The 25,894-nt window shown below is 43.5% G+C and overlaps 1 protein-coding gene across 12 annotated transcripts in view; it reads right to left on the minus strand.

The window, feature by feature from the left end:
- PPP1R9A (protein phosphatase 1 regulatory subunit 9A) overlaps positions 1-25,894 on the minus strand; it is a 148,104-nt gene that overhangs the window by 111,297 nt on the left and 10,913 nt on the right. For 8 of the 12 annotated variants that reach the window (XM_082194109.1, XM_082194108.1, XM_082194116.1 and 5 more), the window contains exon 2: positions 15,021-16,662. In XM_082194109.1, the coding sequence (XP_082050235.1) occupies positions 15,021-16,463 (1,443 nt within the window). In that variant the 5' untranslated portion in view covers positions 16,464-16,662. Of the gene's footprint in view, positions 1-15,020; positions 16,663-17,571; positions 17,837-18,393; positions 18,567-18,822; positions 19,142-25,894 lie in introns of those variants that run through there. The other 4 variants (XM_082194113.1, XM_082194112.1, XM_082194110.1 and 1 more) reach the window with 4 other exon arrangements.

A 25,894-nucleotide genomic window follows, 5' to 3' on the forward strand; every position in this document is an offset into this window, starting at 1 on the left:
TGTGCAAATCCTGGAGAAACATCATCTTTTAGTGTCTCCCTTCCACCTCAGTATTTGCTATAAGAATAAACTACTGTACATTTATTTTATACACCACATTCTTGCCTCCTATTTGTCTTTTCTCTAAACAACAGTTGAACGGACTCTCTGGGAAGGTGATGGACTCTCTCCTTCATTGGAGGTTTCTATGCAGAGGTTGGATGGTCATATGTCATGGATGCCTTAGTTGACATTCCTGCATTGCAGGGGGCTGGACTAGATGACCCTTACGGTCCCTTCCAACTCTACAAGGTAACCTCAAGCAAGTTACAATCATCTTCTTAATAATGTTTTACAGTGGTAACTCGGGTTAAGTACTTAAGTCGTTCCGGAGGTCCGTTCTTAACCTGAAACTGCTCTTAACCTGAAGCACCACTTTAGCTAATGGGGCCTCCCGCTGCTGCTGCGCCGCCGGAGCACAATCTCTGTTCTCATCCTAAAGCAAAGTTCTTAACCCAAGGTACTGTTTCTGGGTTAGCGGAGTCTGTAACCTGAAGCATATGTAACCTGAAGCGTATGTAACCCAAGGTACCACTGTACTTGCATTTATGACCAAGATCCAAACATTATTGGGATTTATTATACAGGTATTTCCTGGCATGAGGAAGCAGTCCATTCTTACAGATTCAACATCTTCTACCATGGGTGCACAAGTAAACAACGCTGTCTGCTGCCGGTTCAACTGTGGCTGCTGAATTCATGCTCTACGCAGGTGTTGGTAACTTAACTGGTTTATTAATGGCCGAGCTTTTAACACAGGTTGCAGCAAGGTTTTTCACTGGTTCAACGGAGAAGAGTCTGAAGGCTGAGTATTCTAGCTTGAAGCTGAATACACACCATATCTTTAAAGCACATTACTTATGCCAAAGAACCCTGGGAACCGTAGTTTGTTATGGGTGCTGGGGATTGTAGCTGTAAGAAGTGTAAACTAGTTTTCATGGGCCTTAAATCTACTTTAAATGTATGGTGCGCATGTAGGCTGAGTTACATTGAGGGAACAGTGTGCAATTGATTCACTGTGCCTGCATACAACACAGCACCCTCCCTTTTTAAAAAATGTGCAAGGTTGCTATGTGTGCCCTTTGTTATGTGGCTTACCTGTCCTGTTTAGCTATCTACCCAGCCTTAGCCAAAACCTTAGCGGAGTTGTAAACAAACTGTTCTGAGACACTCAATTTTTAAGTAGCATTAGCCTACAAAATTACAACCGTGCAGGAAGAAGGAATTTATTTCCGTTTTTGTGTTAAGTGATCTATTCTGTGCACGTGGGTCTATTCAATGATTCTCCCACGCAGTGCTTCTTTCTGTGATGCACTCTGCTTAGATAAACACGTGTGACAGAACAGGAATTTAAACTATTAACTTTCACACAAACTTACTGGTTTGCTGTACCAATGACAGCCTAGACTCTGCATCAGATTGCTTTACATTTAACTTGTGACATGTCACAGCTGGTACACATATTTGTCACTCCTGTTTCCAACATATGCAGAAAAAATTATAACAGTGCACTTGTCAAACTGAGGTGGAAGAATATCAGCCTATAACTGTTACATTCTTCCTCTTAGAAAGGTCTGTTCGTTGTTGAAAGCACTATCTAATCCCCAGTACAGAGAGGCAGGAACTAACCTGGGGGCTCCATAGGCCTCAAGTCAGCTCCTTGGTACCCTTGGACCGCTGCCAGGACTCCAGTGCCCTGGCAGGCCATACCAATGTTTTCCCTGGGGCACTTGTGCTGGGCAGCTTGGTTGACAAGCCACCATTTTGAATTCCCAACAATACCCAGAGGTACCATGAGAAATTTAAAATGGAAGCTCACAGCAAACCACCAGGGCTGCAAGCCCACATCCGGGGGCCCACCATAGGGCATGCCATGGGTCACTTCAAACATGAAGCCGGCTCTAGGTATCTATTGCTAGATTCAATTTAAATATTCAGAGCATGCATTATTTATTTTTACCTTAGAAGGTAAATCATGTAAACCTTTAAAACCATTTTCTATACCTTACTATCTTTCAGAAATAGACAATAGGCTAGGAATATGTATGCCACTAATGAAACATTTTTTAAAGCACATGAAAACACATATGGAACGGCATGAATCATTTTCAAGTTAGCTTCATTGAAAAGCAAATGGAGGAACTATTAAGAAACACAGGAGTGCTGCACTTTTCCTACTGTGCAAAATTCGGTAAATGCAAGTTCTCAAATGTCCAACTCAGATCTAACTGGAAATCAACCAAGAGCTCCCAAGTGGATACAATTCCAGCAATGCAGTTAACCAATTTAAAAAGCACCAAAGAATACTTGCAATGAGCAACCGGGAGCACCCTGTAAGGAGCACTGAGAAAGGAGGTCTAAAGAGGACTTTGCAGCCACCATCTTACTTGCCCCATGTCTGATGCAACATGACATCAGGTATGTGACAGGTGGACATGGCTGGGGGTGGTGGAAACAGCTTTTCCATGCCTGAAGGCATGAACTGCATAGGAGGTACAACAGCACACAAGCTGGCCTTGCCCCATTGTCTCTATCACCAACAACTTCATCCTTGACCTTCCCATAAAGAGCAGGAAGGTCGAAGGGGACCTTTAGGTAAGTTTCACAGAATGCATTTAGAAGCCTCTCCGTAACCAGCGACCCAGCTCCTTAGGTTTTCTGATCACAGGGAGGCTTTTAAGAGTGTTCAGCCAAATGTGCTTAAAAGTCCACTTCCATGTCACCCCCCCACCCCACACACAATTGCCCATGTTGAATGGGAAAGGCTGTAGCAGGCCTCTAAACTAAAGGATCTTTGAATCTGAAACGGATAATGCCAGAAACAGCAGGGAAAGGAGATAGAAATGTGGGCAGAGGCAACTACAATTCTTTCCTACCCTGCCCAAAATAAAACATTGCTCTAGAATAAACATTCCCCTACTGCTTTATTTGATTCACAAAGCCTTTCCCCATTTTGCTGATAAACAGAGTGAGGGGAATATTCTGCCTCCAGGTAAACTTCTGATCCTGACACTTCTCTGCCAGAGATTTGGAATACATAGTTCTAACACTATCTGAAAGCTCTGGACCACCCGAGGCAACATTTTCAATAGCCTCAGTGTGTCCCTGAGAAAGAGAAGCAGGTGCCCCATGCTTTCAGAAAACACACACAAACACAGTGACTTTGAAGCGTTTTCAACTACCACTAAAATAACTTGAACAATGTTTTTAAACAGGCAAGCAAGATTCATTTCCTAAACATAAAGGGAAATATGAAGCATGTTATTTACAATTATATTTACACTTTATTTAATCACACTTTGCACTGTGCCATGAAACTATTTCCACCAGGCTGGAGATTTTCTAAATCCACACACTGGTTCCCCCCCCTCCCCCTTGAGCACCATTATGTTGGCTTGCTGCTGGCAGTTCTAGACAAAATTTGGCTGGCTTATCACAAGGTCAAGGCCCTGACCTCAGGAAATGTGAGCAGCAGTTGTACACTTCGCTGCTTCCATCAAGTCCTTGCACAGGATAAGGTGTGAATAGTACTGTCAGAGGGCAGCACTCAACACTTACCGTACTTCCTAACTGCCCCCTCATCCTTTTAGTTAGCGTGTCAAATATTTTTAGATTGCAAGGCTGCGTCCTTATTTATTTAAAGCATTTATACAGGTTAATCAATAATATTAGGGCAAGGGAGTAAGTAAAGACCTTAATAAAATCTACAAGCCCGAAAGGCCCTGACTCTCTGCACTCAGTTTCAGCCAAATTCTGTTGCCTCTCTGGCTTTCTATGGACAGTTGCTATTGGGGTTGTCCCCAAAATCAAGAGGGTCCGGGGCCCCTGTTGTCCACCTCTAATTCCAGCACTGTTTGGGGAGACAATGAATCCCATATCCTTTCAATCAGTTGGCCTGGTGGTCACCTAAACTGACCACATGTTTGAGATTTTTAAAGTTCTGTCAGTGATTGTAAATATTTTTAAACTTGCAACAGGTGCATAACAGTCAAATTGTACAAAATAGTGGGAGGAGGTATTACTACTATCTATGCCTTTTTTGTTTTTATGTTGTAAGTTGCCATGTGACCTTCAGACGAAGGGCAGTATACAAATTTAATAAATAACAGCAGCAACAAAAAGTCTTAGGTCTGTTGCAACTCCTGACAAGAAATGACTGAAGATTAACCTAAGTAGGACATGAATAGACTTGCAAGGCCAAGCAGATGTTGTGGCCTATCGCAACCTAGAGTTGTAAAACCAATCAACTTACTAGCTACCAGAGAGAGGCCTTAACACATAAAGAGCATCTCTCTGATCTTGTTTGAATAGAAACCAACTGTCCAATATTACTCTTTTGAAAGCTTTGCACTGTATGACCAAAAAACCCACTTAGATATCAATTATCTAAATAATGAAAAACTATTTAACTCAGAAATAAGTTTACTTTGCAAATTATCATTATATCAAGTGATCTTGATTTTAAGTGATGTTCCTAATTTGAACCTATATCTATATATCTATACCTATTTTTCTTTCTATCCATCTATCTATCTACACACACGTTTTCACCATTGTCCTTTGGAAAGTACCCAATGATCACCAGATTTCCTTGTTTCCTAAATTCTTATGTATTGTTAATTTGCACCTGTGCAGAATTACTATTAGACAACATTTCAGCAATAATACAACAGGGGATCTCTGCCTAGTTGCTTCCCCCACTTAAGACCTACAGAGGAAGGGTGGGGATAAAACATAAAAAGTGAAAAGCAAAGGGTGCATTACATTGCTACTAATCATTTGAACTCAGTATATGGACCTCATTTCACAATTAAACATCCAATCATTTCCTATACTCAAAGCTCTGTCCAATATATTTTGTCTCTGGGTCAAGCAACAAATGATAGGCAGCAGTATTATTTATTGCCCCGACTTTAAAAAAAATGAAAGCATATGAAGTGCAGAACAGTGGACCAGTGGAGCTGCTTAACCCTTTCCCTTTCTGCAATTTGTTATTTCAAATTTTGCTCTAGCAGCTTTTCTCCACCTGAGGATAATAATTTCCCCCTTCCCCCCAGGAGAGCTGCTGAGGGAGGCAAGTTTGAGTCAATAAGCTCTCCACCCCCACCACATCCTCCCCAATTTCAGTCTCCCACAACTGCATGCTGTTTAGCCCTAAAATACAAATAATGCTGTCAGATTAAGGAAAGGCAATTTATTAAGTTTGATTATTATGAAATATGAGATTATAAGAGTGCTTTACACTAACTGACATCTTGGTTGACTGACCCTCTTTTATGTCACAGGACAAATTAATTGTATTTGTCTGTAAATTGCAAACATCTTAAGACTGATTAACTTTGAAGATGATGTCTCTCCCACTGAGTTCAATACAGCTGCAAACATGTTGAGAGGAATGTTGGTTAATAATTGGCTGAAGAACTTCAGCTCTCTTGAAAGAGCAAAGACCCTTAGGACACCTTAAAGACAAATAAATTTATTGTGGTAACAGCATCCACTTCTTCAAATGCTTTAAGTGGGAGTAAAATGGACTCCAGTCCACGGAACCTTATGCCATATAAATGTTTTCATCTTTTAAGATGCAACAAGACTTCTTCTTGTTTTCGCTACAAAATCCTTCAACGGTTGTCTCCTAAAACACTGGCCTAACCTTCTATTTTCTGTAAGAACAGGTTCAGCGCGCAACTTTGTCCCACCCTTCCTAACATTAAGAACGTAAGGAGAGCCTGCTGGATCAGGCCAGCGGCCCATTTAGTCCAGCATCCTGTTCTCACAGTGGCCAACCAGATGCCTATGGGAAAGCTTCAGACAAGACCTGAGCGCTAGAACAGTCTCCCCTCCTACAGTTTCCAGCAACTGGTATTCAGAAAGATTGCTGCCGCCAGCTGTGGAAAGCAGAGCAATAGCCACTGCAGTACTAATCTCTCTCAGTACCAATTTGGTAGAACAGTGCTAACAACAGGACTAAATTCTCTGCTCTTCTATCTGTTTCAAAAAACAAAAACAAAACCCACGCGACAAGGATCTGCAGAGCATTTGGATGAAATACGTAAGGCTGCTCTGATGTCGTTTACTCTCCATGTAGATTTACGCTTGTGCATTATCATACCCTGATTTGAAAACCTGAGAGCTACTTAGAAGCAAAGAGAAATTCTTTAAGAGGTAAAGTGATCATGTGCCTAGTTTAGAACTCTGAGAGGAGTATTTTAGAACCCTGGATATGGCATACCCCACTAATGTAATACAGTAAATCTACATTGTGCTTTTTCAATACACAATATATGGCATGTGGTATAGATTTGATGGAAGAGATAGTAAAAGTACAAATTGAAAGAAAAAAACGGGTGTTATAACTGGAAACTGTGGCAGGGAGATAATCACCTTAAAAAAAAGGCATAGTACACAAAGCCTATATACAAGAGTTACAACATAACTGTAAAGATAAGTGTAAAGATCTTCAGTGTCACTCACTGCAGTTTTTCTGGTGTAAAAAAACCACAAAACCCTCCTGCAGGGCTTTAAAAATAGCCCTTATGCTTCCAGAATGCTAAAAACACAACACTAAAGTACAGAAATCATGTATTGGAGTAAAGACTTTCAAGCATGATACTGTTTTCTGTTCCACATGCCTTCTAGAAAGAAGACACAGGGACCCAGACTCAACAATAAGCAACTGTGCGGTGTACACAGAGCTGAGACATTGCTATTAGGCTAAAAGTAATTTGGGGGGTGCCTCTCTCTAGGAAACTGATGTGGGGCACTGGATCTACTGCCTAATAGTGGTAGAATGTATACTCATTAACTCTACCTAAGCTCTCTTGTACTATTACTACTAGTAATAATATAGTTTCAATTTACTTGTGACCTAAAAGAACTTACAAGGGACGCTGGAGGCGCTGTGGTCTAAACCACTGAGCCTAGGGCTTGCCGACCAGAAGGTCAGCGGTTCGAATCCCCGCCACGGGGTGAGCTCTCGTTGCTCGGTCCCAGCTCCTGCCAACCTAGCAGTTTGAAAGCACGTCAAAGTGCAAGTAGATAAATAGGCATCGATCCGGCGGGAAGGTAAACCGCATTTCTGTGCGCTGCTCTGGTTCGCCAGAAGCGACTTAGTCATGCTGGCCACATGACCCGGGAAAACTGTCTGCGGACAAATCCCAGCTCCCTCGGCCTATAGAGCGAGATGAGCGCCGCAACTCCAGATTCATCCACCACTGGACCTAACGATCAGGGGTACCTTTACCTTTTTACCTAGCAGTAATTAGAACTCATGGGTCCCCAGTAAAGCAAAGAACTTTACTGTATTGGGGAGTGGGAGGAAGGGGCCATGATAGCAGAGCTGGAAATTAGTTTTGGATGCCACATTTGGTATGGCATTGATAGATTCTACACTGGCATTCTGGTTACTATATGAACAGACTCTTGGTGCTAGATGACAAAATGCAAGGACCCGTATGACCACGTAATGAGATAGTTAAGTACAGTGAAGAACCCCTAGGTTTATGTACCTCACTTGGAAGTATTCACATGGTAAGTGGCAGTCTAATGTGGCACTTAGTAACAGGGGGTTGCAGAAGAACAATCTACTCCTGAACCTACTGTTTTAAGAATAGGCACAATAGGTCTATTTTCTACCTCAGCATGTTTCAAGCTTATAAGCCTTTGAAGAGCATCTTCTCTCCCCCTCAGTTTACATCCCTAATCATCCATCTTAATCCTTTTAAGCACAGAGCTAGTAAAAAAAATCTTGCAACTTCTTCATATAATCTCAAGCAAATCATGAATTGCTATTAGACACTTTTAGAAATTTAAATTGGCTCTGCCTTCAGCTATTCTTTAAGTTGTGTGCAATTAACTGCATTAATGTTCTCTATCATTATAGGAGTTTATTGGGGGTGGGGAATGAAAATGCTGGTGGCGGGGGGGGGGATATTGAAAGAATAAGGTAAAGGTAAAGGGACCCCTGACCATTAGGTCCAGTCATGACCGACTCTTGGGTTGTGGTGCTCATCTCGCTTTATTGGCCGAGGGAGCCAGCGTACAGCTTCCAGGTCATGTGGCTAGCATGACTAAGCTGCTTCTGGCAAACCAGAGCAGCACACAGAAATGCTGTTTACCTTCCTGCCAGAGCGGTACCTATTTATCTACTTGCACTTTTGACGTGCTTTCAAACTGCTAGGTTGGCAGGAGCAGGGACTGAGCAACAGGAGCTCAGTAGTAGCACAGGATAAAGATGTGTGCCTGTCCACATTTTTTCCAACAATAAGGAAAAGGTTAATGTAGACATGGACAAAAAAAATATCACATGTCAAATCATACTTTAAAAACATATTTTTTTTCTTTTTTATGCCACCACTCCAATCCACACCTACACACCCACAATATTAGCTGTAGGGGAGGCAATATACAAGTTATTATGCTTTTATGTTCTCCCCTCTACAGCCAATAGCACCTCTAGTGAAGGCAATTTTGATCGATGTTGCAATGGGAAGAGGGTTAGAACCTCACAACTACAGACCTCCTCAAACCCAAACCAAATCCTGCAATTAGCAAAACTTGGGATGAGGAGGAGACATTGGGAGATATATTCACACATTTCCCATTATATTGAATTTGGTCTTCACTTGCTCTGGTGGATTCTATGCAGTTTATTCAGCAACACACACCTGGCCATCCAAGTGTTATTGAACTCCATCACATGTATGTAGTTAAATAAACTGCATAAAATCCAGGAACGAGGAACCTGATGGTCAGGGATGATTGTTGTAGTCCATCAACAACACAGATACTTGTGCTGTTGGCCTATTATTAACTTCTTGTGATATATTTATACTAGATTAAAAGGGGGGATATACTGTATAAAAATATGATGTGATCTTATGTTACGTTAAATATACACTGAAATGCTTTTTGTTGTTGTTGTTCTTTTTAAAAATAGGCATTTGTTTAAAACAATAGGAAAAAGCAACTTGGCACAGCTGACATTCCAGGAACTCTTATCAAGGTTGCTTGGTCTGTTTTATTTCACAGAGAAACATACATGTGTGGAAATCACAGTTTTTATGCTCTTTGTAAAAGACCATCAAGAAAACACTGGCTGTGTGTGGAGTGGGGCTGTAGGAATCTGAGGGCTGCATTCTCATGTGGAAAACCTTCTGGGGCCCATATACTAGTGGTAAGTGGGGTCAGAGGCAAAAGTTGGTGCAGCAACAGATGTGACTCTTGACTTAGAACAGTAGTCTACAGCCCATTCACATAAAAGCTGGGGGTTTATGCACATACACACAGACACTACAATACCTCCAGCATCCAGCATCCATATTGTACTGATGGGGCAGCCTTTTCTTTTTTTTTCTTTTTTTAGTATGTGCAATGACAGATATTCAGGTTAAGCAGAGGTAGATGCATAGCTTAAACAGGTCAAGGGACTGGCAAGGTCCCACACCACATCTACAGAGCAAAGGCATTCTGAGAGCCTTACAGATCCCAAATTCAGAATCAGCAGTGCCCGAATAAGGTTTCCAGAGATGGAGAGCAAAAACTTAAGTGTCATGCATAGTTTCTTACCTTTTCTCCATGGCTGGTAAAAACTAGATTAAATTATACAAAACAGTCAGACAAATTAATAGATACTGTGCAAATCTGCATAATTTGATACAGCACTTGCAATTCTGTTTTTCTTGGGGATTGCCCGAGAGCTAAGATTTGCATTTATTTATTTGTTTTAATCAAAGTACACACTGGCCATTCCAAAATGAGCTGGGAAATTGTACTCCCAGGGCCAGGCTAATCACAGGATGTGCTGCAGGTACTAGGAAAGCCAGGGAAAAAATAACAACCAGCATTGTTATTCTTCATCTCTTTCCTTCACGTGGTTCCTCCCTTTCTTCTTGTATCTTCTTTTATATTGTTAAAACAATAACAAAACAAAACAAGACTGTTGGCCTAGAGAGGAGTCGCAAGTTATTTGGTCCCCTTCCCCAGTACAACTCTTGCCCCTTTGTATCGCCACAGCACTGCACAGTAGTAGAGGAAGCTGCAAGACCAAAATAGTTAAGGCCACAACTCTCTCTCAAGTAAAAGCAGCTTAGTACAGAATTTTCCACTGGTGACTGCTGCATTAGCTGCAGGAGTTTAAAAAAACGACGGAACAAAAGTTTAAAAGGACAATAGACTGACTCATTTCCCATCAAAGGCAAAGGAGGGTGGAGGGTTCTTTCCCTCCTGGTTCTAGCAAACTGCAGTTAGAGACTCATTGTGTATATCGGTGCAAAATTTACCATTACATTGATTAAAGAAATGCACACTCACAACATGTACGTATTTTTGCAGTCAAGGTGAAAATCAAGCAATACTAGCTTCTCCACATTCAAATGCTTGATGGTCAAGTGTTTTGTTTTTATCTTACCCCCAAAGTGTTAGTCATTCCTGAAGTGTTGTACTTCATATATGCCTTTTGTGGATTTTATGTGATAATCGCTACCAACACATTAAATCTGTGGCTCTCACTTCTGGCTGTGACAGATGCACACAATTTAATATAGGAATGATAGTTTCTCATCTGCTGATCAAGTTATTTTCAATAATATGCAAATTGGTATTGTTGAATAAAACAGCAATTGTTTGAGAGGGTTTGTTTGTCTAGCTTAATTTCTTTCCAGCGACTCCCTTCATCAACTCTGTCACCTGACTCTTTAGATTACAGTTTGTCAATTGTTCCTCAATTACTTAGTGGATAAATGATTACTGCAGCTGGATAAACGATTTTTGCAGCTGTAACTGATATTACCAGATACGGTTTTCCATAGTTAGGAATTGTGGTTTTCCTAACTGAAGTAATGGTTATACCAATAAAACATGTGTCAGGAAAAGATGGACTAAGTTATAGCAGACCTGGTTATAAATTCATCCGTGCAGGATTCACCAGTTTAAACCTACAAAGAATGCCACATGGGTTGCCAGGCTACTTTGGATCTTATTTCTTTGTTAGCTTTTCTGGTTTACAAAAGCTGAGAAACAGACCAGGAATACTAGGAGCTGAGTAAGAGACCCTCTTGAGGACCTTTTCTTCTCTATGTTTATTTATTACATGCATATCCCACACCTTTTCTCCAAGAGGCTCAAAGCAACATACTCTGTCTCAGTAAAGGTAAAAGGTAAAGGGACCCCGGACCATTAGGTCCAGTTGTGGCTGACTCTGGGGTTGCGGAGCTCATCTCGCTTTACTGGCTGAGGGAGCCGGCGTACAGCTTCCAGGTCATGTGGCCACTCTGTCTCATAGCCCCATTTTAATACATAGGAACATGGGCTAAGCCTACTGGACTAGGCCAATGACCCATCTAGTCCAGCATCCTTTTCTCATAGTGGCTGCCCAGATGCCTACGGGAAGCCTGCAACCAGGACGTGAGCACACTGCCCACCAGTGATTCCCAGCAACTGATATTCAGAGATACGATGTTTCTGATAGTAGAGGCAGAACACAGCCATCATGGCCAGCAGCCATTACAACGACCTCGTTATCTCTCAGCCCAATCTGGCATGCAGAACAGTCTCTAACACCTAAAAAAAACCCCACAACCTGGCATCTGGGTTACCTCTTACTCTATAATTTTCAGCTTTGCTTGAGAACTCCTGGTTTCCAGACCAATTTACTTATGCAAGGCAATCTGACATTGTCACTGGCATCCCCCTGCCCCGTCTATTCCCTGGTCACAGCATCAATTAGATACAGTGGTGCCTCGCAAGACGAAATTAATTCGTTCCGCGAGTTTTTTCGTCTAGCGAATTTTTCGTCTTGCGAAGCACGGTGTCGGGAAAGTTTTGGAAAAGCTTCAAAAACCTCAAAAAAGGCTACTACACCGCGTGCTATGAGTTGCTCCTCGAAGTCAAGTCGCAACTGTATTAACGGTGTTAAGAAAAAGGAAACAAACTTGCAAGACGTTTTCGTCTTGCAAAGCATGCCCATAGGGAAATTCGTCTTGCGAAGCAGCTCAAAAAACGCAAAACCCTTTCGCCTAGCGAGTTTTTCGTCTTGCGAGGCATTCGTCTTGCGGGGCACCACTGTACTACCACCACACCTGCCCCCAACTTTTAAATATTTTAGTGGTGTATCCATAAATATTTGTGGTGGGAGCAAATGAAAAACTGTTACAGCACTTACACAGTATTTCGTAAAATGTCAAGAATATTGGGGGGAATTTTAAATTAAAATCTGAACAAGTGAACCTATTTACACATTTTGTTCTGTACAGTTCTGTACAAACCTAACATTTCATTTACAGATTTTGCACAGCTTTAACAAAAGCCAGCTATGCCATCACAAATGGGCTGCAAAGTAACTTTCACTATATGCCACGCATTTGAGCAAGCCTTGGTAACTGAATTCATCAAGTGGGGAAAGTCTTATTTGTGACATCACACCATTTCTCTGAACCCCAGCACAACCGTGGGAGGAAAGTGCCACTTTTCCTCCCCAGCTCCAGTACAGGAACGGAGGGCAGGGGCTCACCCCTGTTGTGATGAGCTTCAGAGACTCTTGTAAAGCAGTGGGATGCCTTGCCTTCTCAGCCTCAGTACCAGGTTTTTTAAAACACACACATATGCCAGTGACAACACTCATGAGTGCCTTTGTCAACTGTTGCTAAACGGTAGCAGTCAGTCAATTTCATTAAAAAAGTAGTTCATGATCAGAGATGCCTATATAATTTCCAATCTAGCACAAAGACTGACACTACCTCAATTTCAAATTAGGTTTTTCTCTGCTTAATGCTTTCATTTTTTAAAAAGTAATATTTACTGGTTTTCAGTGATTCAACTAATATAACATAAATGTCATTCTTACATCACAGATAGTTGCTATTCCTGTTTGATTATTCAGGTAGAAGGCACATATCTAAACACGTGTGATGTGTGAAACAGGATCGATTACCTGGGTTTAAAACATTGCCCGTGGAATTGTCAAGCTACTAGATAGAACCCAATGAGAGATTTCTCCCATAAGATAATACAGCACAATCACATTTATATATCAAGGTCCTCTAACACAATGTTTACCCCGAGCTTCAACTTGCAAGGAAAGACACTGCAAAAGGAAGGAAGGAGTTGCTTCCTAAAAATCAGGAAAGTGGGTGGGGTTTTCTCAGTAACAGGGCTCTCAGAAACATGACTTTCAAAAAAAAAAACTGTATTCCAGGACATAATGAATACCATTCCAGCACTTTGTTAGGAGGTGCTGGGCAACTACCCCTTGAGGAGACTAAATTTATGAAATACATAAAATTCTTAAAATTAAGAAATGAGACAGCTGGGGGTAGGGGCAGGGGAGCCTACTAAAACAACGTCCAGTTCCCTAATCAGCATGCTTGACAAATGGGTGCAAAGGGAGGGTAAGATCAACCTGGGGGAGAGAAACAAAACTGTAGCCCCCAGAGAGAATGGCTTCCAAAGATACCCACTGAGTTCATAGCAGAGACAAAAGTCTGATTGGGAGGTCTTCTTAGTTCACAGTTCAGTCTCTGATCCACTTCACTAGCTCAGTTTGTGGTTATCCAAAGGATGGCGAAAAGAAAGAAAGAGGGAAAGAAAGAAAGAGGGAAAGAAAGAAAGAAAGAAAGAAAGAAAGAAAGAAAGAAAGAAAGAAAGAAAGAAAGAAAGAAACTGTTTCGAAGGGAACTGACTCTTCCTGCCCCATACCAACACCAACACCACTAGGGTAGACCAACTCAGTTTGCAATTATCCAAATGGTGGAATATAGAAAGCAGAAGGGACCAAGTACCTTACTGCTGCAGTGCCTCTGATTAGCTGATACTGCTTGAGAGTTAGTTAATCTGGGATATTTCAGCAAGAAAGCTGGCCCATTTGGCTTCACGCTGCTGCCTGGGCTCAGCTGCTATGTAACTCTGACTATGTTCATAATGTTAGTTATTCCCAGGAAAGGCACAAGCCCCTGATTACAATCAACTGGGCCTTAAACTTGCCCAATGAATGTGAACCAGATGTTGGAATCTTTGTGGCCTGATACAACCATCTCAACAGCCCTCTTATAGAAGGCATTTCTGAAACCGATTGTAAGCCTCCATAATGAAATGCCAGTAACAATTTGTACCTAAGCTAGGCTTAGGAAATATGGTGTTGCAAGTCTCAGTTATCCTACGCTGCAGGATGGAAGTGCCATGGGAGGGAAATGTGATTTAAGACACGTTAACAGACAAAACGGGGATGATTAATGTTGGAAAATACTTCCTCAGCCCTTGTATACAGTGCCTATCATCTCAATGGGTACCTGAGATATGATGTTATAAAGAGCTCCCCCTCCCCACCCCATAGCCGTTCTCTAAAACTTAGGACTTTATAGGCAATTCATCTAATCCCCTATCACATGTTCTCACCATCAATCCTGCAGTCAAGGATTACACACAAACACACTTGTTGGAAGGGGCTGCCATTATACAATGTTTGCAGAAGCACTATATGGAAATAAGCAACTGGAATCCCAAAGACCAAATCTGAGGCTGCCCATCCCAGAGGCATGAAGAGTGTACAGGAGAATCACTGCTAAGTGACAAAAGAGATCTAGCTACCCACTTCCCACCACAGGAGGCAAAACCCTACTGTGGGGAAAACAAGAAGTTATCACAGACACAGGCTGATTAGCACCATTTCAAACCTACTCTAGCCACATAAAACTCTTCTGAGTGAAAGTATGCCTAAATATTGTGACAATAAATATGTCTGATACACAGGTTAGCCACAACTATACAAGGGGCAAACAAGAGTTATTAGAGCTTGGAATGATTCTTAACGATTTGAATCAATCCTTATTTTCCAGTCAGGACCAAATATGAATCCTAAGGCCACGAAACAAATTCAACACCGGAAGCAACTAGAAAAAAAATTCGCCAGAGACAGTGTCAAGAGTTAAAACAAAAGAACAAAAACAACCACTCAAAAACAATGTAAAGAATAACAGACCAGTGAAACTTACCTTAATTGGAGCACTACTAAACTTAATTTTTCGGCTTGCTGGGATTTCATCTTCTTCTGGCAATCCAACAATTTCAGAACATTCCATGTCAGCTTCGTAATAACAGTTGTCATCGCTGTCTTCTTGATCATCCTGTTCTGTTCCCGTCTCCCCCCAGTCAGAATTATATCTTGATCGTACCCTGTAGACATTGTAATCAGAGTGCATATACACATGAGAACTCTGAAAGTTATTCAAGTCTTCCTGTTCTTCCTTTCCATTTGTATCTTCACAGTGGGAGCCAACAGAACGAGAAGCTTCACTGACTGTGATGTCATCACTAGCTATTAAGTTTCCTGATATTTCTGCAGTCTCAGCTCCAGCAGAGATCTTTTTTTGCTGCAAAGGTGGTACTACAGGCTCTATTTTTGCCTTATTGCTCGTACAGTTCTCACCAAAACTTTGTTTATCAAGTCCATCTACTGACTCTTGTTTAGTCGCTTCACAGGCATCAACAGAATCGTAGCACACATCCTTGTTTTGTATTCCACCTGTTTTTGACAAAGGCAAAGTGTTTTTAGGAGTTTCATTGTCTGATGGAGATCTACTGCTGTTCTGCTCAGAGTTTTCAACAGGTGCTGAGCTGGCATTTTGTTTAGCTGATGGAGGCCAAGCATTGGCGTCTTTTATGGGGCTGAAATCGTCGAGGTTTGCAACACTGGAAGACAGATTTGGGTCCACAGAAGACAGGTTTAGTGGATAGTGACCAGTTACAGAATACTCTTCATTGTTTCCCGTCTTTTCTAGAACATTTTGTTGTGAGTCAGTATTTTCAAACACTGCACTAAGTTGGCTCACTGTTGGAGAAACAGCCTCTGTCCTTGAACTAAGACTATCCAGCGAATCTGTACTTCCCCTGTTAGACTTAGAGCTGCACCAGTCATCTTGAAGATCACTGTTAGAAACGGATCTCTCTTTCTTTGGGGAGTAGCGATTTGAATGCCCTGTTTCATGAGTATTTCTTTCAAACAATCTCCGTGTTTCAGTAAACTTGGAGTAAGAAGGACCATCGTGCATAGCATCAAACCTACTAATCCTTTCTGAAACGGAAGATTCTAACTTCACAACTGATCCATCTCCCTTCTCCACAAGCTCTTTTGGCCTAATTCTTCTTTGGGGAGATAGGGGTCCACCTTTACTTCTGGTCTTTGCCATGCTTCCAGCACTCTCATTGGGCTCCATGCCCATTTGCATGAATAAATTTTTAATCCTGTTGACGTTAGATCCATATTTCCTCCCCCTGGTTTGCTGAGAAGCCTCTCCTTCTTTAGTCTTTTGTTCTCCATCTGACTTAGGCTTGTCAAAGGTGCTTTTCAATGCTTGGAACTCAGTCCTATAAGCGTTTCTGTGAGGAGAGGCACTTCGGAGATTTGATCTTTCCCCTGAACACTCTGTCTTCATCATGTTTATTTTTGGGATGTTAAACCAACATACATAGTGGCCGCTGTACCCTCCAGTTGAGATTGTGGATGAGGGGCTTAAAGGACATTAGATTCTGCCAAGGCCATACTTATAGGCAGACGACAATCCTCCAGATATGGGTACCAGCAAAAACAAAAACAAGTGGGAAACTGGATGATTTTCAAAAGAATGTTGATGTAACCTGCAACACAAAGGAGGATTGTGATTCATATCTGTGGGTTTGTAGATCTTCATACCTATTCAATATTTACATCCGTTTTAGAATATGGCTGGCTATAAAAGGGGAAGGTTATGATATGAAGCCACCAGATGCAATTCCATCTCTCAAAGGAATCACATTTGAATTTGGAAGTTATGTGGATGGGAGACTTGCCTGGGAAGCCCCACTGACACATACCCTAAGCTCCTTAAATGAAGAGAAACATAAATGGAATAAATAAACTGTTTCATGCTTTAACGGCATCATGATGGAATGTTATAGTATCTTCAGAACTTCATTTAAGTGAGGGCTAATCAGGACTCCATCTTTTAGAACCCATTTTGGATTTCATTACTCAGACCTCTGGATCATTATATGGAGTAGCAGCAGAAGACAACAGTAAGTGAAGTAAATTCCTATCATAAACAAATCATTATTCTGCTATCACATGACTGAGACTGGGGACATTACTTCTGTGTAGGACCAAGACCTAATCCCTCTCTTTCCCAACAGTCAATGTATGTACATGCATATACACGCTATTCAACTGCACAACAGTTCTGCATTATACCAATGTATTTTATCATTAAAGTTTCCTTCAAATGATGAAGAAGAGTCAGGTACACATATCTCTACCACTGTGAAATGGTGTGATGCAGCCATGAGTGACACGTTCCTCTGAAACAGCAACACTTTGCTGCCTTCATTTTCAAAACACCACCACCACCAAATGAACAAATTAATAAACTCGCTCTGAGATTGTAGGGGTGGGGGGAAGAGAGAGAGAGAGAGAGAGAGAGAGAGAGAGAGAGAAATGAGGGACAGAGAAATCACATGCACAGAAATTTAGAACTTGCAGGAAGCAAATAATTTGGTATGGTAAAGACTTGCCTGTTCCCCTTGGGGTATATTCAGCATGACAAAGAACCATGAAAGGTGCAGTGAAAGGGGGAAGAGGAAACCTCAATGCAGGCTAAATCTGTCCATTTCCCAGTCTGGATCTCGGTAAAATCTGTACGGCAAGTGGCATTTTATATGAATCCCGAGCGTCCTGCCCTCCCGCAAGGAGGAATACGGGGGCTGCCAGAGTCCCTTGGCGTCGTTTAATAGAGGAGGAGGAGGAAATGGGTTTTGCTTCCAGCCTGAGCAAGCAGCCCTAAAGAAATACAGAAGAGCAGCACATGACTAATAATAGAGCAAAATCTCTCATTAGCGCCCTTCTGTTTCCGCCTCCTCCGCCGCTACAACTTCACCGCAGCTGCAAGCCTCCCGAAGCGACCGACCCGGGCAACGCACACATGTGGACCTGGCTCGGCTCGCTCCGGCCCCGACCGGCCTCCGCCTCCCGCCCCCCGCATCCTCCCGCCTGCCCGAGTCAACGCGCTGCCGGGGCTGCGAGACAGATTACAAGACTCGCGCCCATATTGCGTCTGTTCTCCAGCCTTGACAACTAAGCGGTTATTTGCTCCTAAGCAACGTTGTGATGTGGCCGTTAATGCCCCCCAATCCCTTCCTTGGAAGAGAACCACCTCCCTGCCTCCAAATCGCCTCTCTCTCTCTGGTCCCCAAGCATGCAATTAATTGAGGGGGGGCGTGGAAGGGTCATTTGCAAATAATAGCGAAGGTGAGAGTCTATAATCAATCTCGAGGCGCAGAACCTTCCCCCAACCTCCGCGCTTCGCTGTGTCGGCGTCGCTCGTGCAAGAAACCCACCCGGGGAGGGGTGGTATATTGCCAGCTAGTAAGTGTGGCAATGAATCCCCTTCTTTCCTTCCTTCCTTCGTTTCCTTTCTCTCTCCAGCCCAGCGCGACGTCCTTCACGCTCCCTATAGGAAAGTGGCGCAAAAGGCACAACTCTGCCCCCGCCGGGGAAGAAAAAGGGGGAAAAACCCGCTGCTAAACTGCCCAGGCAGGAAACGCGGGAGCCGGGAAGCACCTTGCAACAGGAGCGGCGGCTGTGCAAGAATGCAGGGAGCAAGACGGCGCTCACGAGCCCTGCAAGCAAACCAGCCAGCCTGCCCACTTTCGGTGCTCCCGAAACAAAAGCTGCTCCCGGCCGCAGGAGTCAAGCCACAGCGAGCCCCACACAGGCAGGTTTTGTTTTGCAAAGGGGGTGGGGGGGGGCTCACCGCGGCACCTTACCCGGGAGAGTCGGAGTTGCAAAAGCCCCGCCGCCTCTCGATTCCCCTCCGCTTCTCCGGCTACTACTGCCGCCGTGCTGTCCACCGGCCCGCCACCTTCCGGCACTGCTGCTGCCGCCGCCGCCCGCAGCCTGCCCGGCAGCAGCAAGCTCCTCCGACTCGGCTCTTGCACGCCATTGCAGGCGGCGGTGGCGCCTGAGACGCGGCGCGGGGTGGGCGGGGGGAGGAAGGTTCCCGCGCTCGGCTCCACCACCAGCCGGGCTTCCCGCCGCCCGCTCGGCCTCCAGGGGACGCCCAAGCAGGCAGGCAGGCGGGTCCCGGGCGGCCCTAGGGAGGGAGCACGTCGGCCAGCACGGGCGGCCCTCGGCCTCTCCGGGCCAAGAGCGCCTGACAGGTGCCTCACCTCCTCGGCGCGCTGCAATGGTTTGCCCCGCTGGGAGAGGGAGGCTGGGGAGGTGGGTGGGAAGAAGGCGCCAAAGCCACACAGCAGCAGCAGCAGCTCGACGGCGACGACGCGCCCGGCCGGAGCGGGAAAGGACGACGAGAGGCGACCCGCGCCGCCGCCGCCGCTGCTTGGCCTCTCAGGCGCTCCCCGCTGGCCCGCATGCAGCCCGCCTCTCGCCAGGCGTCCTAGGCTGCTTGAGACTCCCGCTTTCTTTCGCAGCGCTTGCCAAGAGGGAAGCGGATTGAGTCCCTTGGCGAGAGACTCTTACACGCCTCTGACTCCGTCTGTGCCTCAGGGGTGAAATTCTCCACTGCCCTGGGTTGCGCGTGGGGGGTCTTTCAAGACACCCCACGTTCACGCAACCGTCGGGGGTACTTCGGTTTTCGACCAGAAGCTGCGTTTGGAACTGGCGCTGGAGGAGTGGGAACACAGATTTGCCCCTCGAAGCTTGGGACCGAGCTCAGCTGACCTGCCTGGCCGCGTGGAAATAAACGGAGTAATGGCCACGCGCCCTCACCGTTACTGGTTGCACGTCTGAAGTCGCCACACTTGCACTTTAAGGGCGGGGAACCTACGGGCTACCAGATGCTGACCATTGGCAGCGCTGCTCGGGCTGATGGGAGTTGGAGTTGCAGCAATATCTGAAGTGCTGTGGGTTCCTCGCCCCAAACAACAACAGAAACCTACTGGGTCATGCAGGAAGCGTAGTGGTCAAAAACACAGTTCCCAGCTAAATGCAATATTCCTCATAAGAAGCTGCCTTTAAACCGAGTTGGCTCATCTAGCTCAGTATTTATTGTCTGCACTGGCTGGCGGTGGTAAAACACTGGTCCACCTAGTTCAATATTGTCTACACTGACTGGCAGAGGCTCTCCAGGGTTCAGACATCTCCAGCCATTTCTGGAGATGCTGTCCTACCTTGCTCTTAGCACACAACTACTAGCATTCAGTGATACACTGTCCCTGAAAATACATTTCAGACACACAGAACTCTAGAATATTTGCAAATGAATCTACAAACGCACCATTTCCTTGAGAATTTTTGCAGTTTATATTTAAAGAAGTTTGATCCACAACTAACAAAGTTCTGTTCTTCAGTAGGGCTGTTTTTAATAAAATATACATGACCATAGAATATACATGACCATAGAATATGCACTATAAAGTGTAAACAGCATCAAAGAAAACAGCCAAGGTGCAAGGGGGAGCAGCATTTACCGTATACCTCACTTTTCCATCAGGCACTACACACAAAATGGCCATGCCAAGGGAGTAAACAAGAGGAGGAACAAAATGGTGAATCCAAGGAAGAGCATCTACAGAACAGGGACCCAAGCTAACTTGTCACCTTTTTTGTAACTTCACAGTAAAATACAGCCAATTGGAAAGACTGGCATTTGAGGGTTGGATGGGTATCTGACAATGACCAAAGGGAAACAGTGGCTTTGGGGACTTGGATAACTACCTGGGCTCATCCAAAGAGCACAGCAAAGCAGATGTCTTGTATGAATGTCTAGCTATGCCCTTGAAATACAACAGAAAAATCACTGGGGGCCTTGTTCTGTAACTTCAATTACAAATACACATTACAACCTACAGCATATGAATCCATCAAAATACAAATTCTAATATGATATACAGGGTGGCGCTGTGGGTAAAACCTCAGCGCCTAGGACTTGCCGATCGCATGGTCGGCGGTTCGAATCCCGCGGTGGGGTGCGCTCCTGTTGCTCAGTCCCAGCGCCTGCCAACCTAGCAGTTCGAAAGCACCCCCAGGTGCAAGTAGATAAATAGGGACCGCTTTATAGCGGGAAGGTAAACGGCGTTCCGTGTGCTGCTCTGGTGCCGGTTCGCCGGAGCAGCTTCGTCACGCTGGATACGTGACCCGGAAGTGTCTGCGGACAGCGCTAGCTCCCGGCCTCTAGAGTGAGATGAGCGCACAACCCTAGAGTCTGGCAAGACTGGCCCGCACGGGCAGGGGTACCTTTACCTTTAATATGATATACAAAAGGAATGCTGGGGACTATTAGGAAAGGGACAGAAAATAGCAATACTTATATTACAATGTGCTTATATACACAGTGCAGTGATATTTGTAAGTGCCGTGTACATTTCTTCTTATCCCATCCCAAAAACATAGCTTTGGGAAAGGTGCAGAAAAAAAGCTTCAGAAATGAATAGCCAGTTCAGGTTGAGACACTGTTCCAAACCAAGAATGGCTGAAACATTTGGAACATTTTAGTTTACAAAAGAAAAAGAAAAAAAAGAGCTCTGGGAACAGGATAGAGGGATATATAGTAAGAGGTTTATAAAACGATGCATAGTACTCAAAACTGGCTAGCAGATTCAGGTAAGACAAAATGTTTAAAAGAAATTTGCAAGATGTACAATCTGCTGCTAAAAGTTGAGGTGCTGAAGGCCACTAGCTTAGATGGCATTGAAGGGAGACTAGACTAATTCACAAAGGATATGCCCATCAGTAGCTACGATGGCTACATGGAACCTCCAAGAATAGATGCTAAATGCTCCAAACAGCCTTTGCCACCTGGTGCCCCCCCAAATGATTTGGACTGCAGCTCCCATCAGCCCCAGCCTGTATGAGGAACAACAGCAGGAAAAGTCACTAACTTGCCTTCAAGCCCTGTTCATTAGTTTCCCATGGGGCATATGGTTGGCCTGTGTGGGGAGCAGGTTCTTGGACTAGATGAGTCCTTGGTCTAATCCAGCAGGGCTGCTCTTATTAAACAACCATTTTTGGTTATATAATCACAGAACTGCAGATTTGGAAGGGCCCACAAAGCTCATCTAGTCCAGCCCCCTGCAATGCAGGAATCTTTTGCCCGATGTGGGGCTTGAACCCACAACCCTGAGATTATCCCAGGAGCTCTCGCCATCCTCATCTCAAGGTGAAGTACATAATATAATAAAAACAGCTAAAGGAACCTAGTTTAAAGTGGTGCAGAAAATAGCAAGTAAAAGCAATTGAAATTTTTTTTAAGGAGACACCCACAACAGTGACCTATTCATTCAGCTGGGAAAGCTTGTCGCAGCACAATTGTCTTTGATTGTTTCCATAAAGTTCAGATAGTGGGTGCCTGTTGTATTTTGACAGCAATGCTGTTCTACAGAACAGGGACAGCCACACTAAAAGCCCTGGTCTGAGTTACCTGATCACAGTAACTGTCTTGTGGTCTTGAGGACCTTCAGCAGAAACTCTCCCACACATCACAATGACCTACAGGGACAGCCTCCCAGGTCACCTGGTCCTGAGCTTGCTGAGGCCGTCTCTTCCCTTAGCGTTCTGCGTGGAGTGTGAAAAGCTACTCTTTGTGCAGTTTCAGTATCATTTTTGTGCATGGCTAAACAAAACATTCCAGTGGGTTGATTTCAATTTATTCTCCCTCCAATCTCATTGTTCATTCATTATTACTAACAGTCGACATTGCTCCAAGTGTTCCTGCTAAGTTTAATGTATTCATAGCGGAATCTGCGCAGCCTTGCTTTTCCAGAAGAGCATGGGGAGAGAGCATGCAACTTCTTCTGCAGGGAGATGTTCCCTGAGAAAGGTCTTTCATCTGAATTCTTTTAATCTGACTTGTATTTCTGGATCCGGGGCCTATTGCAAGGCCAATGCATTACGAATTCTATCTTGTTCATTTTTTATTTCCAGATTTATCTACAGTGGTACCTTGGGTTGCAGATGCTTCAGGTTACAGACTCCGCTAACCAAGAAATAGTACCTCGGGTTAAGAACTTTGCTTCAGGATGAGAACAGAAATTGTGGCGTGGCGGCAGCGGGAGGCCCCATTAGCTAAAGTGGTACCTCAGGTTAAGAACAGTTTCAGGTTAAGAATGGACCTCTAGAATGAATTAAGTTCTTAACCCAAGGTACCACTGTACAAGTCCTTTTGTTTCATTTTTGATGTGATCACACACACATGGCATTAAGACTCACAGAAATTTATATGTGGAAGAGATCCACAGATGCAATCTAGCCCAATACCCTACTCAGTGCAGGAGTCTTGCAACTAAAGTGACCCCTGAAAGGGCACCCAGCCTCTGCTTAAAAACCTCCTGTGAACAAGAGACCATGACTTGCCAAGGCAGCTGAACTGCTCTTGCCATTAATAAGTTTCTTTTATCCTTAGCCAAAACCTGCTTCCCTGCACTTTCTGCCCATTGGTTATAATTCTGCTCTCTGAAGTAACAGAGAGCAAGGCCAAATTTACACCATGCATTCAAAGCATTGTGATACCATTTTAAACTTCCCACAAAGAATTCTGGGAGCTGTAGTTTATTAAGTGGTTTGGCAGTGGTTAAGAGACCCCTGTTCCCCTTACAGAGCTACAATTCCCAGAGTTTCCTGTTAAAGCATTCTGGAAACCAAAGCTCTGGAAGGGCAACAGGGTTCTTCTAACAACTCTCAGCACCCTTAACAAACTACAGCTCCCAGAATTCTTTGGGGGAAGCCACATCTGTTTAAAGTAGCATCACAGAGATATACATGCATGGTGTAAATAATAATAATAATAATAATAATAATAATAATAATAATAATAATAATAATAATGTTTTATCTATATCCCACCCTCCCCAGCCAAAGCCGGGCTCAGAGCGGCTAACAACAGTAAAAGTAGCACAGTTTACATGAAATCAAAGTCAATTAATTGAAATACATTCTAAAATCAGTTCAGAATCAAATTAATGGCAACCATTGGGCTAGAGTTCTATGAAGGTTACAGAAGGAGGGGGTCAGACTGTGCCTTGGCCAAAGGCCTGATGGAACAGCTCTGTCTTGCAGGCAGTGCGGAAAGATGTCAAGTCCCGCAGGGCCCTAGTCTCTTGTGACAGAGCGTTCCATCAGATCGGGGCCACAGCCAAAAAAGCCCTGGCTCCCTATGGCCCGGGATCTCCACGATGTTTTTATTTGAAAACCGTAAGGTCCTCCGTGGGACAACCCAGGAGAGGCAGTCCCATAGGTACGACCCACAACTGTTTCTTAAAGAAACAGCAAATACAGTAATCTAAAAATATTGGTTGAGAAATATAGCTTGTAACATAGACCTTCAAGTTTTTCCCAAGTTAAAAATATGTTGCAACGTAACAAACCAATCTCGATTGCCCCTTTTCTGAAATGATAGTTGGCATTGGTTGAATTTCTAAACACACTTATCAGAAAGCCTCACTGAACACAGTGGGACTGCTATCTTTGAGTAAACATGAATAGGATTGCACTGTTAATGTACTATGTAACTGTTTTATTTGTTTTATGATTGTATAGTTACTGTTGCAACCCAACCTGGGACCTTATAATAGAAAACGGATATTAAATCTAATAAAATAAATAAGTATAAATGAATATAAAACAATTTGACACATTACTGTAAATAAGGATGTGTATAATGTTGTTGTTTTTTTATCTGATGGATTTATGCTCTTGTTTTCTTGTAGAAAATAAAGCACAATCCACATCAGATGTCTGCAGAAGTCCTATTTAGTTCAATGGGCTGTACCCAAGAAGAACACTAAATGAATTATCCATTTTGCTCCCCAGCCAATTTGGTGAGCCTGCTATATAATCCACATATTCTGAACATCGAGACTTCATTAAAAAGGCTTATTAGTATTTCAGAATTGGTCCTAGATTTACTTAAGAAATAGTAACCAGCTTGACAGCTTGGAGACTGCTTCAGAGAGCTCTTTGCCCAGAAAAGAACCACCGATAATGCTAACAAAACTATATAATTAACAATTTAACAAAAAAGGGGTCACATACTTGGCTGGTTACTGAGGGCAGTAATTGAACAATGGAGTTCTCGTTACATTCATTCATAAACATTTCGTTTCATTAATAATGGAACAGCAATGTTGGGAGTTGGTAAAGGGAATTTCCAGAGCGAATCAGAAAATATGTATGTGAATTGTGATAGCAAGAGTGCCTGAGCTCATTAAATCTTCACATAGCTCAGGGATGGGGGAACCTACGGTCCTCCAGATACTGTCGGACTCCAATTCCCATCAGCATGGCCAATTTTGTGTGAAGATGGGATTCTTCATCACTGACATAACTGAAAACCCAAGTCACACATACAGGGGGTCGAATCTGCCAGTTTCACGTTCTCCCAGTTTCTAATTTTCCCATCTTAAATTTAGTTCTCTACATGGCTGCAGCAATTTCTAGTCAAGAAAGAAAAGAACCTTCAAGAAAATTTGTCAGCATTTTTAGTTCAAATTTCTCCTGATAAACACTTTTTTTTGGTATGCTGTTTTTACTAATGTACATTTTTTTTTTTTTTGGCAAGGAATGTCCACTAATAATATGCATTCTTATGTTATTTTCACCAGTATATGCTGTTTTGGGCACACATTCCTCCAAGAACATGCATTTTTTTAAACATTGCTTTGCGGTAGAACTCCATTACAAACTTCACAGAACTGCGAATTTTAAAGGACAGCTGTGTTTCGATTCACATATTAGTTCAAGAAGTGCAAATTAGGTAGTTGCTCATTGAAATGCAAATAAAGTTGAATTTATCCCCCATTCCTAGTCACATAGCCTTCCCAACCATTTTTTCATAACAGCTCCCCATAACTTCATTGCCTTCATTTATCCCTCTTTGCTATCTTC

Source organism: Podarcis vaucheri, assembly GCF_965113315.1.
Source record: "Podarcis vaucheri genome assembly, chromosome: 12".
NCBI lineage: Eukaryota > Metazoa > Chordata > Lepidosauria > Squamata > Lacertidae > Podarcis > Podarcis vaucheri.